This window comes from Phyllobates terribilis, unplaced genomic scaffold, assembly GCF_046119375.1.
Source record: "Phyllobates terribilis strain yellow unplaced genomic scaffold, ASM4611937v1 Scaffold_5__5_contigs__length_657084704, whole genome shotgun sequence".
NCBI classification, from domain to species: Eukaryota; Metazoa; Chordata; class Amphibia; order Anura; family Dendrobatidae; genus Phyllobates; species Phyllobates terribilis.
The window spans coordinates 30,564,085-30,578,288 of NW_027362765.1; the positions used below are offsets into that span (position 1 = coordinate 30,564,085).

The 14,204-nt window shown below is 42.5% G+C and overlaps 1 protein-coding gene across 1 annotated transcript in view; it reads left to right on the forward strand.

The window, feature by feature from the left end:
• Nucleotides 1-14,204, forward strand: part of LOC141271400 (uncharacterized) — a 139,467-nt gene that overhangs the window by 68,577 nt on the left and 56,686 nt on the right. Inside the window, exon 15 of the mRNA XM_073681489.1 lies at nt 4,956-6,035. Within this exon, the coding sequence (XP_073537590.1) occupies nt 4,956-6,035 (1,080 nt within the window). The remainder of the gene's footprint in view (nt 1-4,955; nt 6,036-14,204) is intronic.

A 14,204-nucleotide genomic window follows, 5' to 3' on the forward strand; every position in this document is an offset into this window, starting at 1 on the left:
TTAAAATGAATTAGGGACTCATCCATGCAGATGTCCCTTTGGGGCACATACACTTCAGCAAACTTGTTCTTAAAGTGCTCAATGACGGGCCAAACTTTGAAAAGACGATCAAAGTTGGGATCATCTTGTGCAGGACACCATGCATTATCGTTGTAATGCAAGAACTTGTGGATGGCCTCAAAACGTGTCCGGGCCATTCGGAACACTGGAGTGTTATACAAAACGTTAACACTCCAGTATTGCCGAACTTCTGGCTTCTTCAGGATCCCCATATGAAGGACCAGGGGATCATTTCTAGAGGAGACCAGTTAGAAAATGATGAGCAGTTTTGTGTCAAAAATTGTTGAGTGTACAAATTAGTTTGGCCCACCATGAGGGTAAGTGCACATGTTGTGTTTTTTCTGCACCAAAATCTGCTGATAACTTTTCTCTGCCAGGAGATTAGTTGCGTTTTTTGTTTCGTTTTTGCTGCGTATTTGCAGTGTTTTTTTCATTGTCCTGTCTCTATTTAGTAATGCACATAAAGTTGTGTGAAAAATAAGACTCCCATTCTATTTTGCCATCAAAAACGTTGCAAATACGCAGCAAAATATGCAGGTGCGTTTTTTGGTGTGTTTTTGCTGTGTATTTGTAGTGTTTTTTCATCCCCCCCATTACTTCCTATGGGTGAAATCGCTGAAAAAATGCTAAAAAACGCTGAAAGAAGTGACATGTCACTTCTTTCAGCTTTTTTCTAATCACTGAAAAGACGCAGCAAACCAAAAGCAACATGTGGGAACTGTGAATTCTGGTTTCTCATAGACTTTGCTGGTAATGCCAGACGCAACTGAAAATTTACATAAAAATCTGCAGCAAATACGCAGCAAAACACAACGTGTGTTCACATACCCTGAGGTTTACAAAATCTTCAGAGAAAAAGACTTTGAAAAAGTCTGTTTCTGTGAGGCCGGTGGTGTCGAACTTAATTCCTGATTCCGCTACAAAATAAGGAATCAATGGCTCATAATTTTCGAAGGGTGAGGTCCATACGGGGTCAGTAATGGGGGCGCTGGTTCATCTTCTCTCCTGGGGCGTCTGAGTAGTGGTTCAGCAGAACCTGAAGAGGACAAGAATGAGGAGTCAAAAAAATAAAGAAAGGTGGGATCCTCTCCCTCACTGTCAGTGTCGGAGGCAAGGAAAGCTTATGCCTCCTTCACTGAATAGCGGGTTTGGGAAGAGCGGGACATTTTTTTTATGTATGTGGTGTGTGTTTGTCAGTACTTTATTCAGTTGTGTGTGTCAGTGTGCTCGGTGTAAAGCTTTTTTTTCTGAAAGAAAAAAAAAAGGAACAACAGTGGTGCAAACAGTGAGCACGAGTGCGGATCAGTGAACTGCGTCACCGATCAACACTCATTGGCTGCTTGATGTGCACATACTGTGTAGGTGGGGAGGAAGTGTACAACAGCAAGCACGAGAGTGGATCAGTGATCTGCAGGAAGCACGAAAAAAAAATGCCAGAAGTCAAGCAATCAAGTCCTGATCAGCACTTGGTGGCAGAAAGAGAGATGGGAAAGGGAAGAGAGGGATTGGGGTGGATGAGGAGGGATCAAAAAATCTACTTACAGTTGCCTTCTGTCTGATGTCTTCTATCTGATGTTTTCTGTAGCAGCAGCAATTGTGGTGTCACAGGCTTCTGTGGCACTGCAAGGCCCAGCACAGCGCATGATCGGACAGCGCGAACGTCTTCTACAAAGGAAAAAAAGTCAGTAGTAAAAAAGTGGAAAACATCAAGCACGACTGCTGATTGGTGATTTGCATCACCGATCAACACTCGGTGGCAGCTGGATGCACGCATGGAGGTGGTGCAAAGTGGGGGGGGGGAGAAAAAATGGACTGGGACAAAAAAAGTCATGGAAAACAGCAAGCACAGATGTTGATCAGTGATGTAGTCAGTGATGTAGTCACTGATCAGCGCTCGGCCGCTGCAGGACGCACAAAAAAAAAACTGCCAAAAATCAAGCGATCAAGTGCTGATCAGCGCTCAGTGGCAGGGATGGGGAAAGGTGTAAAAGGAGGGGGGAAGACGGGGATTGGGGTGGATGAGGAGAGATCAGGTAGGGATCTACTTACTGATGACTTCTTTCTTCTGTGCCAGCAGGAGTGGCAATTGTGGTGTCATAGGTTTCTGTAGCACCATAATGTCCAGCATAGCGCACGATCTGACAATGTGACTGTACTATACAAAAGAAAGAGAGTCCATGGAAAAAAAAAGTGGAAAACAGCAAGCACGAGTGCTGATTGGTGATTTGCGTCACCGATCAACGGTTGGCGGCTGCTGGATGCATGCACAGAGGTGGTGCAAAGTGTGTGGGGGGGGGAGGAAATGGACGGAGACAAAAAGTCCTGGAAGCCAGCGAGCATGGACATTGATCAGTGGTTTGCGTCACTGATCAGCGCTCGGCCGCTGCAGGGCGCACGAAAAAAAAAAGCTGCCAAAAAATGAACGATCAAGTACTGATCAGCGCTCGGTGGCATAAAGTGAGGTGGAGAGGGGGGTAAAAAGAGGGGGGGCGATTGGGGTGGATGAGGAGAGATCAGATCTACTTACCAAAGTCTTCTCTCTTCTTCTTTCAGCAGCAGCAGGAGCAGCAGGCCGGAGCAGGAGCAGGTAGGAGAAGGTATTGTGGTTTCACAGAGGCTTCTGTGGCACCACACGGCCTAGCATAGCAGCGATGACTGCCCTGTACAAATCCTCAGCAACTGTGAGGAGATGCAGGGCTGTCATAGGGGGGTCATGGAACGGTGAGCCGCTGGTCACAGTACGGTCAACGCCCGGTCACAGTGCGGTCACGTGCTCTGATTGGTGCGATCGATGTCATTGTCGATCGTACCAATCAGAGCGGGTTTGGGGAAGGCCTGGCATTGCCAGGCACTAGTGCTCTTAGAGCGCCAATTCTAGGCTGCACATCAGTGTTTCAGGCAATCTGATTGCCTGAAACACTGAGAAATGCTGCGATTTGTTCAGAATTGAACAGCCAATCACAGTGATTGTGGTTGCGGGGGGCTGGCGACACCCCCCAGGATGATGACGCCATCTAGCCTAAGGTAAGATGGCTCCGGAAATTTAATGTGATCACCGCGACTTTGGTCCCGGACCGCATTAAACATTGTGTGTAATAGTACGTACCTGGTCCTAAAGTCCCAGAACGCAGGGACAATGTCAGTAAGGGGTTAAATTTTGTTGGAAAAATTAGAAATTGATCATAAAATTTTAACCCTTCCAACTTCCTAACAAAAAGAAATTATGTTTAAAAAATTATGCTGATGTGAAATAGAAATGTGGTAAATGTTATTTATTAACTATTTTGTGTGGTGTATCTCTGGTGTATCTCTGATTTAAGAGCATAAAAATTCAAAGTTTGAAAATTGCTAATTTTTAAAGGGTTTTTTTTGTCAAATTTTCCATATTTTCATAAATAAATGCAAATTATATTGACCAAAATTTACCACTAACATGAAGTACAACATGTCATGAAAAATCAGTCTCACAATCACGGGAAGCATTGCAGAGTTATAACCTCAAAAGTGACACTGGTCAGAATTTAAAAAATTGGCCTGGTCAAGAAGGTGAAAATAGGCTGGGCGGTCCCATTGTCTCTGCCAAATACCGAGATCTAAATTTTAGATACACTATTTTAAAAAGTTATTTTTAAATATATAATATTTCTTAAAGAAACTCTTCTGACAGAAAATATTGCCCCTACAATAGTTTACATTGCCAAGAGCCACCGAGCCCCATACTATTATTACTCCAGAGATGGTTCTCCTCTAGTTATTAATTTTTTACTAATGAAGACTGTTGAGTTTGATGATTTCAGTAGATGTGTTATTGTTTATAGTCACAGTTTTTTACTTCAGTAGCTACTGCCCAAAATCCTCTGATTTATCCACTTCCCGCAGACCGTTTTTTGTTCCTAACCAGGCCCCATTTTTCAAATCTGTCACTTTATATGGTGATAACTTTGGATGCTTCTTCTGATTCCAGTGATGCTGAAATATTTTTTTCTGTGACACATTGTACTTTATGTTTTTGGTAATTTTAGGTTGATATATTTGCGTTTCATTTTTGAAAACACTTGTCAGAGAAAATACAAAATCAGAAGACACAAGTATAGTCAGTAAACAGGCTGGGATCAGAACAGGCCAAATGCACAAGCCGGGACCTGAGCACACAGGACCGAACCAGAGGAGAACAAGGCTGTATCTGGCACCTTCTGGCAATATGCTTCGAGCTTTAGTAGGGTGTGGTGCTTTCCAATTACCTGAAACAGGTAGCTGATTATTCCAGCTGGACAGCCCACACACACGTACTGCCACACAGGATGGTAGTACTGGTCTCGGCCACCCTATTCTTATTGGCTGGACAGAGCCTGCGCCGCCCAGAGCTTCTGGTTCCAATGTTTCCTCCATCACCAGTGCCACTTGCAGAATGAATTGTGGCATTGACTGGTGACAGAAGCAGACATAGCAAGAGGAGATGTGACACACCATTTGTAGAAGCTCCAATGTTGCAGAATGGCATAAAACTAGAGCAGAAGAAAACCCCATAAAGTGACTCCATTGTGTAAATGATAACCATCGGTGAATTAATCTATACGAGTAGTGACTATTTTGACACCTGAGTCGGGGCTTGATTTTTACAGGATGAGTAAAAGTTTTTTTGGTATCATTTTCGCCTACATAACATTGTTTGGATGCTTTTTATTTCAATATTTGGAGGCAGAATGAACACCACATACCACTGGTTCATGCTCTGAGGTCTTCTATTAGACTGTGAACTGTCATTCTTTTTAGTGAATAATTCAGTTTTGCTACATAACTTCCCATTTCTATAAACATTTTGAGTAGAAATGTTCAAAAATATAAATTTCAAGGATATTTTATTCAAAAATAATAATTGGTTTTATTTTTGACAGATGACTATACAAGGAGATCAGAGGGACAACTGACATCTTCAATTGTTAAATCAGATGACCTAGAAATCACACAGGATACAATTGGAATGAATGTCATTACTCCAGATCTATCATCTGATCCTATGAAACAGATCCTATATTGTGATTCATTACAGACTACTAACAAAAATATAAGTCAGATAAGAAGCATTAAAAAACTAACTCATCTTAAAGCAAAGAAGCCAATTACACACTCAGAGTATGGAAATAGTTATCACCTTGATACATCTTTTGTTAAACATAAAAAAATTCACACAGAGAAGAAATTTTCTTGTTCCAAATGTGGGAGATATTTTAACCAGAAATCAGATCTTGTTAGGCATGAGAGAATTCATACTGGTGAGAAGCCACATTCATGTTCAGAATGTGGGAAATGTTTTAACTGGAAATCGATGCTTGTAAGTCATCAGAGAACTCATACAGGGGAGAAATCATATTCATGTTCAGAGTGTAGAAAATATTTTGTAGGGAAATCACACCTTGATAGACACCAGAGAACTCACACAGGGGAGAAGCCTTTTTCATGTTCAGAATGTGGGAAATGTTTTGTACGGAAATCACACCTTAATAGACACCAGAGAACTCACACAGGGGAGAAGCCTTTTTTCTGTTCAGAATGTGGGAAATGTTTTCTACAGAAATCATCGCTTGTTATACACCAGAGAACTCACACAGGGGAGAAGCCTTTTACATGTTCAGAATGTGGAAAATGTTTTGCATGGAAATCAAACTTTGTTAGACACCAGAGAACTCAAACAGGGGAGAAGCCATATTCATTCTCCTGTTCAGAATGTGGAAAATGTTTTGCATGGAAATCAAACTTTGTTAGACACCAAAGAACTCACACAGAGGATAAGCCATATTCATGTTCCTGTTCAGAATGTGGAAAATGTTTTGCATGGAAATCAAACTTTGTTAGACACCAAAGAACTCACACAGAGGATAAGCCATATTCATGTTCAGAATGTGGGAAATGTTGGACAGATAAATCAAGTCTTGTTAAGCACCAGAGAATTCACACAAGGGAGAAGCAATGCTCATATTAAGGGCTCATACCCATATGTGAAAAAAAAAAACGTTCCAATATTGGGACCAAAACAAGGACTAGTGTCATGCAATTTTCCTGCGAGTGCCATGTAATTTTATCACCTAGCATCATATTTACATTCGATTGCCATGCGTATGCAATCTGATTGCAATGCGATTTTAACATGGGCTTTTCCATAGGGGAATTGTTTAGGTCATTTACTCTATGGAAATATTCTATATAATGATGGATATATACAGACAGATACATACATACAGAAATACAGTTAGGTCCATATATATTTGGACAAAGACAACATTTTTCTAATTTTGGTTCTAGACATTACCACAATGAATTTTAAACAAAACAATTCAGATGCAGTTGAAGTTCAGACTTTCAGCTTTCATTTGAGGGTATCCACATTAAAATTGGATGAAGGGTTTAGGAGTTTCAGCTCCTTAACATGTGCCATCCTGTTTTTAAAGGGACCAAAAGTAATTGGACAGATTAAATAATTGTAAATAAAATGTTCATTTCTAGTACTTGGTTGAAAACCCTTTGTTGGCAATGACTGCCTGAAGTCTTGAACTCATGGACATCACCAGACGCTGTGTTTCCTCCTTTTTGATGCTCTGCCAGGCCTTCACTGCCGTGGTTTTCAGTTGCTGCTTGTTTGTGGGCCTTTCTGTCTGAAGTTTAGTCTTTAACAAGTGAAATGCATGCTCAATTGGGTTGAGATCAGGTGACTGATGTGGCCATTCAAGAATATTCCACTTCTTTGCTTTAATAAGCTCCTGGGTTGCTTTGGCTTTATGTTTTAGGTCATTGTCCATCTGTAGTATGAAACGACGACCAATCAGTTTGGCTGCATTTGGCTGGATCTGTGCACACAGTATGGCTCTGAATACATCAGAATTCATTCGACTGCTTCTGTCCTGTGTCACATCATCAATAAACACTAGTGACCCAGTGCCACTGGCAGCCATGCATGCCTAAGACATCACACTGCCTCCGCCGGGTTTTACAGATGATGTGGTATGCTTTGGATCATGAGCTGTACCACGCCTTCGCCATGCTTTTCTCTTTCCATCATTCTGGTAGAGGTTGATCTTGGTTTCAGCTGTCCAAAGAATGTTTTTCCAGAACTGTGCTGACTTTTTTAGATTTTTTTTTTAGCAAAGTCCAGTCTAGCCTTGTTATTCTTGATGCTTATGAGTGGCTTGCACCGTGCAGTGAACCCTCTGCATTTACTTTCATGCAGTCTTCTCTTTATGGTAGATTTGGATATTGATACGCCAACCTCCTGGAGAGTGTTGTTCACTTGGTTGGCTGTTGTGAAGGGGTTTCTCTTCACCATGGAGATTATTCTGTGATCATCCACCACTGTTGTCTTCCGTGGGCGCCCAGATCTTTTTGCATTGATGAGTTCACCAGTGCTTTTTTTCTTTCTCAGGATGTACCAAACTGTAGATTTTGCCACTCCTAATATTGTAGCAATTTCTCGGATGGGTTTTTTCTGTTTTTGTAGCTTAAGGATGGCTTGTTTCACCTGCATGGAGAGCTCCTTTGACCGCATGTTTACTTCACACCAAAACTTTTTAAATGCTAGCACCACACCTCAAATCAACTCCAGGCCTTTTATCTGCTTAATTGAGAATGACATAACGAAGGGATTGCCCATACCTGTTAATGAAATAGCCTTGGAGTCAATTGTCCAATTACTTTTGGTCCCTTTAAAAACAGGGTGGCACCTGTTAAGGAGCTGAAACTCCTAAACCCTTCATCCAATTTTAATGTGGATACCCTCAAATGAAAGCTGAAAGTCTGAACTTCAGCTGCATCTGAATTGTTTTGTTTAAAATTCATTGTGGTAATGTCTAGAACCAAAATGTTGTCTGTCCAAATATATATGGACCTAACTGTATATATACATAGATATAAATATGTCAGTGAGATATATATTCTGTGTTTAGCATGTGTTGCTTACTGTACATGTAATTTATTGTTAAAATTAAAGAATTTAAGAAAAAAATGGGGTGGGGTCCCCCCTAATTTTGTTCACTAGTAGAGGATAAGGGGACAGCTATGGACAGATGTTTGTAGCATGGGAAGGGGGTAATACCCATGGAGCTTCCCAGGCTATTAATATCAGCCCCCAGCTGTATACTTACCCTTTACTGGCTATTAAAATGGGGGACCCCCCCAAAAATTTGACGTGGGGTCCCCCTATTTTAAAAGCCAGCAAAGGCTAGGCAGACAACTGGGGGCTAATATTAATAGCCTAGGAAGGGGCCATGAATATTGGCTCACTTAAAACTACAAACATCAGCTCTCAGCCATCCCAGAAATGGCGCATCCATAAGATGCCAATTCTGGCACTTAGCCTCCGCTCTGCCCACTGCCTTGTTTTGCTGGCAAGTGGGGTTATAGGGTTGGGTTTGATGTCAGCATATATTGGAATCTTAAGAAGAAAAATAATACAAACCTACTGCAGTTCCCTGCATATTTAGTAAATGACATAAGAGATGGATACAAATAAGCCACCCAATTTTAGAGTCATTATGTAATAGAAAACATCATAGAGGGTGCTAGATAAACTAGTGCACTATGTCTGATACTAGCGGGGCCCACCCCATACATATCATGACACGATGTAAGAAAGTCCTCAAATGAACCACATGGAAGTCCCCATCCCATCTGCAAACACAACCTCACAAGCCCATGCGTATTGCTGCACTCGGCAGCTTCCTCAGGGAAAGTGAGGGGGGTATCCCAGGTGCCCAACATACAGTACAGACCAAAAGTTTGGACACATCTTCTCATTTAAACATTTTTCTGTATTTTCATGACTTTGAAAATTGTACATTCACACTGAAGGCATCAAAACTATGAATTAACACGTGGAATTATATACTTAACAAAAAAGTGTGAAACAACTGAAAATATGTCTTATATTCTAGGTTCTTCAAAGTAGCCACCTTTTGCTTTGATGACTGCTTTGCACACTCTTGGCATTCTCTTGATGAGCTTCAAGAAGTAATCACCGGAAATGGTTTTCACTTCACAGGTGTGCCCTGTCAGGTTTAATAAGTGGGATTTCTTGCCTTATAAATGGGGTTGGGACCATCAGTTGTGTTGTGCAGTAGTCTGGTGGATACACAGCTGCTAGTCCTACTGAATAGACTGTTAGCTGCTTTTTTCTTGCCATAATATAAATTCTAAGTAAAGAAAACTGAGTGGCCATCATTACTTTAAGAAATGAAGGTCAGTCAGTCCGAAAAATTGGGCAAACTTTGAATCTGCCCCCAAGTGCAGTTGCAAAAACCATCAAGCGCTACAAAGAAACTGGCTCACATGAGGACCGCCCCAGGAAAGGAAGACCAAGAGTCACCTCTGCTTCTGAGGATAAGTTTATCCGAGTCACCAGCCTCAGAAATCGCAGGTTAAGAGCAGCTCAGATTAGAGACCAGGTCAATGCCACACAGAGTTTTAGCAGCAGACATATCTCTACAACAACTGTTAAGAGGAGAATTTGTGCAGCAGGCCTTCATGGTAAAATAGCTGCTAGGAAACCACTGCCAAGGACAGGCAACAAGCAGAAGAGACTTGTTTGGGCTAAAGAACACAAGGAATGAACATTAGACCAGTGGAAATCTGTGCTTTGGTCTGATTAGTCCAAATTTGAGATCTTTGGTTCCAACCACCGTGTCTTTGTGCTACGCAGAAAAGGTGAACGGATGGACTCTACATGCCTGGTTCCCACCGTGAAGCATGGAGGAGAAGGTGTGATGGTGTGGGGGTGCTTTGCTGGTGACACTGTTGGGGATTTATTCAAAATTGAAGGCATACTGAACCAGCATGGCTACCACAGCATCTTGCAGCGGCATGCTATTCCATCCGGTTTGCATTTAGTTGGACCATCATTTATTTTTCAACAGGACAATAAACCCCAAACACACCTCCAGGCTGTGTAAGAGCTCTATCACCAAGGAGGAGAGTGATGGGGTGCTACGCCAGATGACCTGGCCTCCACAATCACCAGACCTGAACCCAATCGAGATGGTTTGGGGTGAGCTGGACCGCAGAATGAAGGCAAAAGGGCCAACAAGTGCTAAGCATCTGTGGGAACTCCTTCAAGATTGTTGGAAGACCATTTCTGGTGACCACCTCTTGAAGCTCATCAAGAGAATGCCAAGAGTGTGCAAAGCAGTCATCAAAGCAAAAGGTGGCTACTTTGGAGAACCTAGAATATAAGACATATTTTCAGTTGTTTCACACTTTTTTGTTAAGTATCTAATTCCACATGTGTTAATTCATAGTTTTGATGCCTTCAGTGTGAATGTACAATTTTCAAAGTCATGAAAATACAGAAAAATGTTTAAATGAGAAGGTGTGTCCAAACTTTTGGTCTGTACTGTATATACACACAATTAAAAGACTAAGGACTTACAGGTGGTGTGCCCTCATCCACTGGAAGGCCAGAGCCCAATGGGAATTGGATGTTTCGTCCCCGCACATTTCGTCCCCAGCATTTGGCCCCCAGGATGTTTTGCTCCTGCACATTTCACCCCAGCAGTTCGCCCTCAGCAGTTCGCCCCCGGATGTTTCGCCCCCAGCAGTTCGCCCCCGGATGTTTCGCCCCCAGCAGTTCGCCCCTGGATGTTTGTACCCTGTTTTGCCCCCAGAATTTTGTGTTTGGATGTTTCGCCAGTTTGTCCTTGTGGTTCATAAATTCCCGTCTGTCATCAATCCACATGTCACCTAAGTACTGTACAGAGTGCTGCACTTTTGTGACATGTTAAATCAACTGTTTCCATCAGAGCATTTTCCCTGCAATTTTAACAAGACATTTTCCAAAACGTTTCTAAAACGCTTTTGTGTTACAAAAACAACACGAAACAAATAAACGGATTCAAAAAATGTAGTGTGAATGAGGCCTGATTTATATTGGGAATGTAAACCACTCTAAAATCTAAACATTTTGTGAACTTTTACCTGACCCAGCACTGACCTGCTGTTTTGCAAGTTTTGTTGCAGATGTAACAATTTGCATGTCAGAAGTCCTGCAAGTTGCATTAGACTAGCTTTTATTCCATCTTTACATCAGAATATAGCAGTGTCTAAAATCTCTACAAAGAGAGGTGTACAAGCACAAAAAAATCAGTCAGCTTTCACCGCAATTCACTGTCTACAAGTATGAATTCAGTTCTATCCAAACGTGGGAAGAAGAAGTTGGTCTACGAGAATCACATTTACGTATTTTCCAAAAAAACGTCTGACGATGTCCATTCCATCTGGGTGTGTGAAAAACGGTCGACTTGCAAGGGACGTGTTTGGACCAATGAAGCATCTGGTGAAGTGGTGAAAGTAACCAATCCCCACAACCACGTAGCATGAGCAGCAAGACCTGAAGCAATCCGACCTGTCAATGAGGCGGTCACCAGGGCAAGGACAACACAGGAGACACCACAACAGATTCTCACAGAAGTCATTTCAGGAGCCCATTCTAATGTAGCACTTCTCCCAAGGAAAGCATCACTGAAGAGAACAAAACGATTATCAAGGCAACTTGGCAATATTCCAAGGTTGCCCCCAACCCTTGATCAACTTGTTATTCCCCAGGAGTTCCAGGAGATCAATATTGATGATATGCATGACTCTGGTAAGCATTTAACATTTCCATTATGCAGAATTATTGCAAAGTTTATGTTGCACAAATGTGAAAAGTGCTGATATAGAATACTATGTGATTTTTTTGCCTTAAAGGGAAACTTTGAGGATAGTTTAATGTAGAGTGAGGCCTACTGATTCCAACTATGCCTCACTTGTTTAGTTGCAGTCTGATTCTCTGCTCCACTTCAAAGTAGAAGTCCTGCCTTTGAGATACAGTGGTCTGTCATATTCATAAGCAGAGTGGTAACCTTGTCCTCCAACCATGATTTGCAGGTATCCAGCCATTGTCAATCACAGCCAGAGGACAAGGTTGTCGCATCAAACCCCCATCACTAGATATCAATTTTAGTGTAGAATTTTCTGCTATAAAATAGCTGCAGATTGTCTGCTGCAACTACTTAAGTGCATATGAATGTACCTTAAGGATTCATTAACATGTCTCCTAACCTCTGTGGATTATCCACAACTGTAGATATACAGCTATTCTGGTGTAGATAATTCTACACCAAAATCTCCATTTAGCTCTATGGATTTAGGTGCAGGTTTTAGTGCAGAATTTTAGCCCCTTGTCTGAATGACTGGAATCTTCTTTGCATAATGGTAGACTCCATACTAAATAAGGAAGGAGTCACTGACTGTGGTGGCCCCTCCCCAGGCTGTGGCGATTTGTGACCCCCCCCTTCGCTGCCCCTTACTGACCAGTGATCCTGAAGCCCACAGAAAGGTCCAATGAAGCGGAAGGGATGGCTGCCACAAGCCGTCCCCATGGATACATAAGCGCCGGGACATCCCACGTTACTTCCTTTCTTTGCTGGTCCCGGAGTCGAACGTCCAGGATCAGGTCAGATTGCTGAGGCCCTCCGGGCTGGGTTTGCACAGGGGGGCGAGCACTGGTTACAGGCCCTCATGTCGGGGCTCAGCGTGCAGGGTCATAAGTATCTTGGCCCTAGGCCCATAGCAAAGTTTTGAAGGGGCCTGGGCCCCCCTTCCTCCGTGATGCCCTGCCCCCTTTAGCCACGCCCCTTGCCAACAGCCTGAAATGAAGTTCCAATGCTGAATTAGTGCTGGGAAGAGGGTACACCATGCTCCGGTAGGTGCCTGTCACCTACCAGAGCATGGCAGGGGGTTAATTAATATTCACCACCTGTGCCACACGCTCCGTTCATCTGCTTTGATACAGGACCTGGAATGATGTATGCAATCATGTGATCGCTCACGTCTCAGGATCTGCATCAAAGCAGAGTGAGGAAAGCAGCGCAGCAGGCGGTGAGTATTAATTTATCCTTGCCATGCTCCGGTAGGTGACAGGCACCTACCAGAGCATGGTAGATCCAGGGGGCCTGGTTTTCATGGGCGCATTACACCCCTTGGCGGCAGGCCCCCTTAGGGCCCGGGGGCAGTGGCGTCCCCTGCCTACATGGTAGGTACGCCACTGCTGCACTGCATGTCATTTTTTTTAACTGTTCATTTTTTCATCAGCATGTGGATGGGATTTAGACATTTACGCTGCATATGACCCCGACCTAATGAACCATTGAGTTAGTATGCTTTTTTTTCACAAATACTTCTTACATGTTTGCTCGTTTTTCCTTATGTAAACCTTTTATTAGCATGGATTACTGCATTTTGTTAGTTTCTGGTGCCGTTAATCCTTTCACAACTTTGAAAATGTGACATTTTTGAAGCTTGGAAGCATTTTTAGACAGGAATATATCATTTTCCACTGGGACAATACATGTCGTAGAAAAAACTCTTGTTTAGCCCCTTCACACCAGATTTTGCTTCAGTTTTAAGTTTCTGTTATAAAATCAGAAAATCTGAAGTAAAATGTGAGTTTTTAATGTGAGATATGAACAACGGTTGCTTCTGATAAGGAGATTTTTTTGTGAATTCATCCCAAAATTCTTTGTCTCTACTTGTTACTTTTTATTTTGTCTCTCATTATTTCCTGTACTAATACTTTCACTTTTAATTAGGAAGAGGACACAGCCGCATCTTGATATTTGGAACAAGAGACAATCTCCATCTACTGGTACAAAGTAAAGAGTGGTTTGCTGGTGCCATGTTTTTCAGTACAGCAGCCCTGTTCAAGCAACTTTATACAATTCATGTAGTCCACAGCGGCCTTGTTGTTCCTGTAGTATACGCCTTGCTGATGGACAAGAGCCGTTCAACGTACCAGAGGTTGCTACAAGAGCTAAAGAAAATGCCACCTGGACTGCAGCCACACAAGCTGATGTTGGATTTTGAACTAGCTGCAATTCAGGCATTTGAGAGTGAATTCCCCAACCTTGAGAAGACCTGTTGCTTCTTCCACCTATCACAGTCAGTTTGGCGTAAAGTTCAAAATGAAGGACTCAAGGTGCAATATCAAGGTGACCATGAATTTGCTCGTTGGATAAGCATGATACATGCCCTTGCCTTTCTACCACCACAGAATGTTGTGCCTTCATTTGAAGAGTTAATGGAAAATCCTGACTTTCCACAAGAAGCAATACCCATTGCCAACT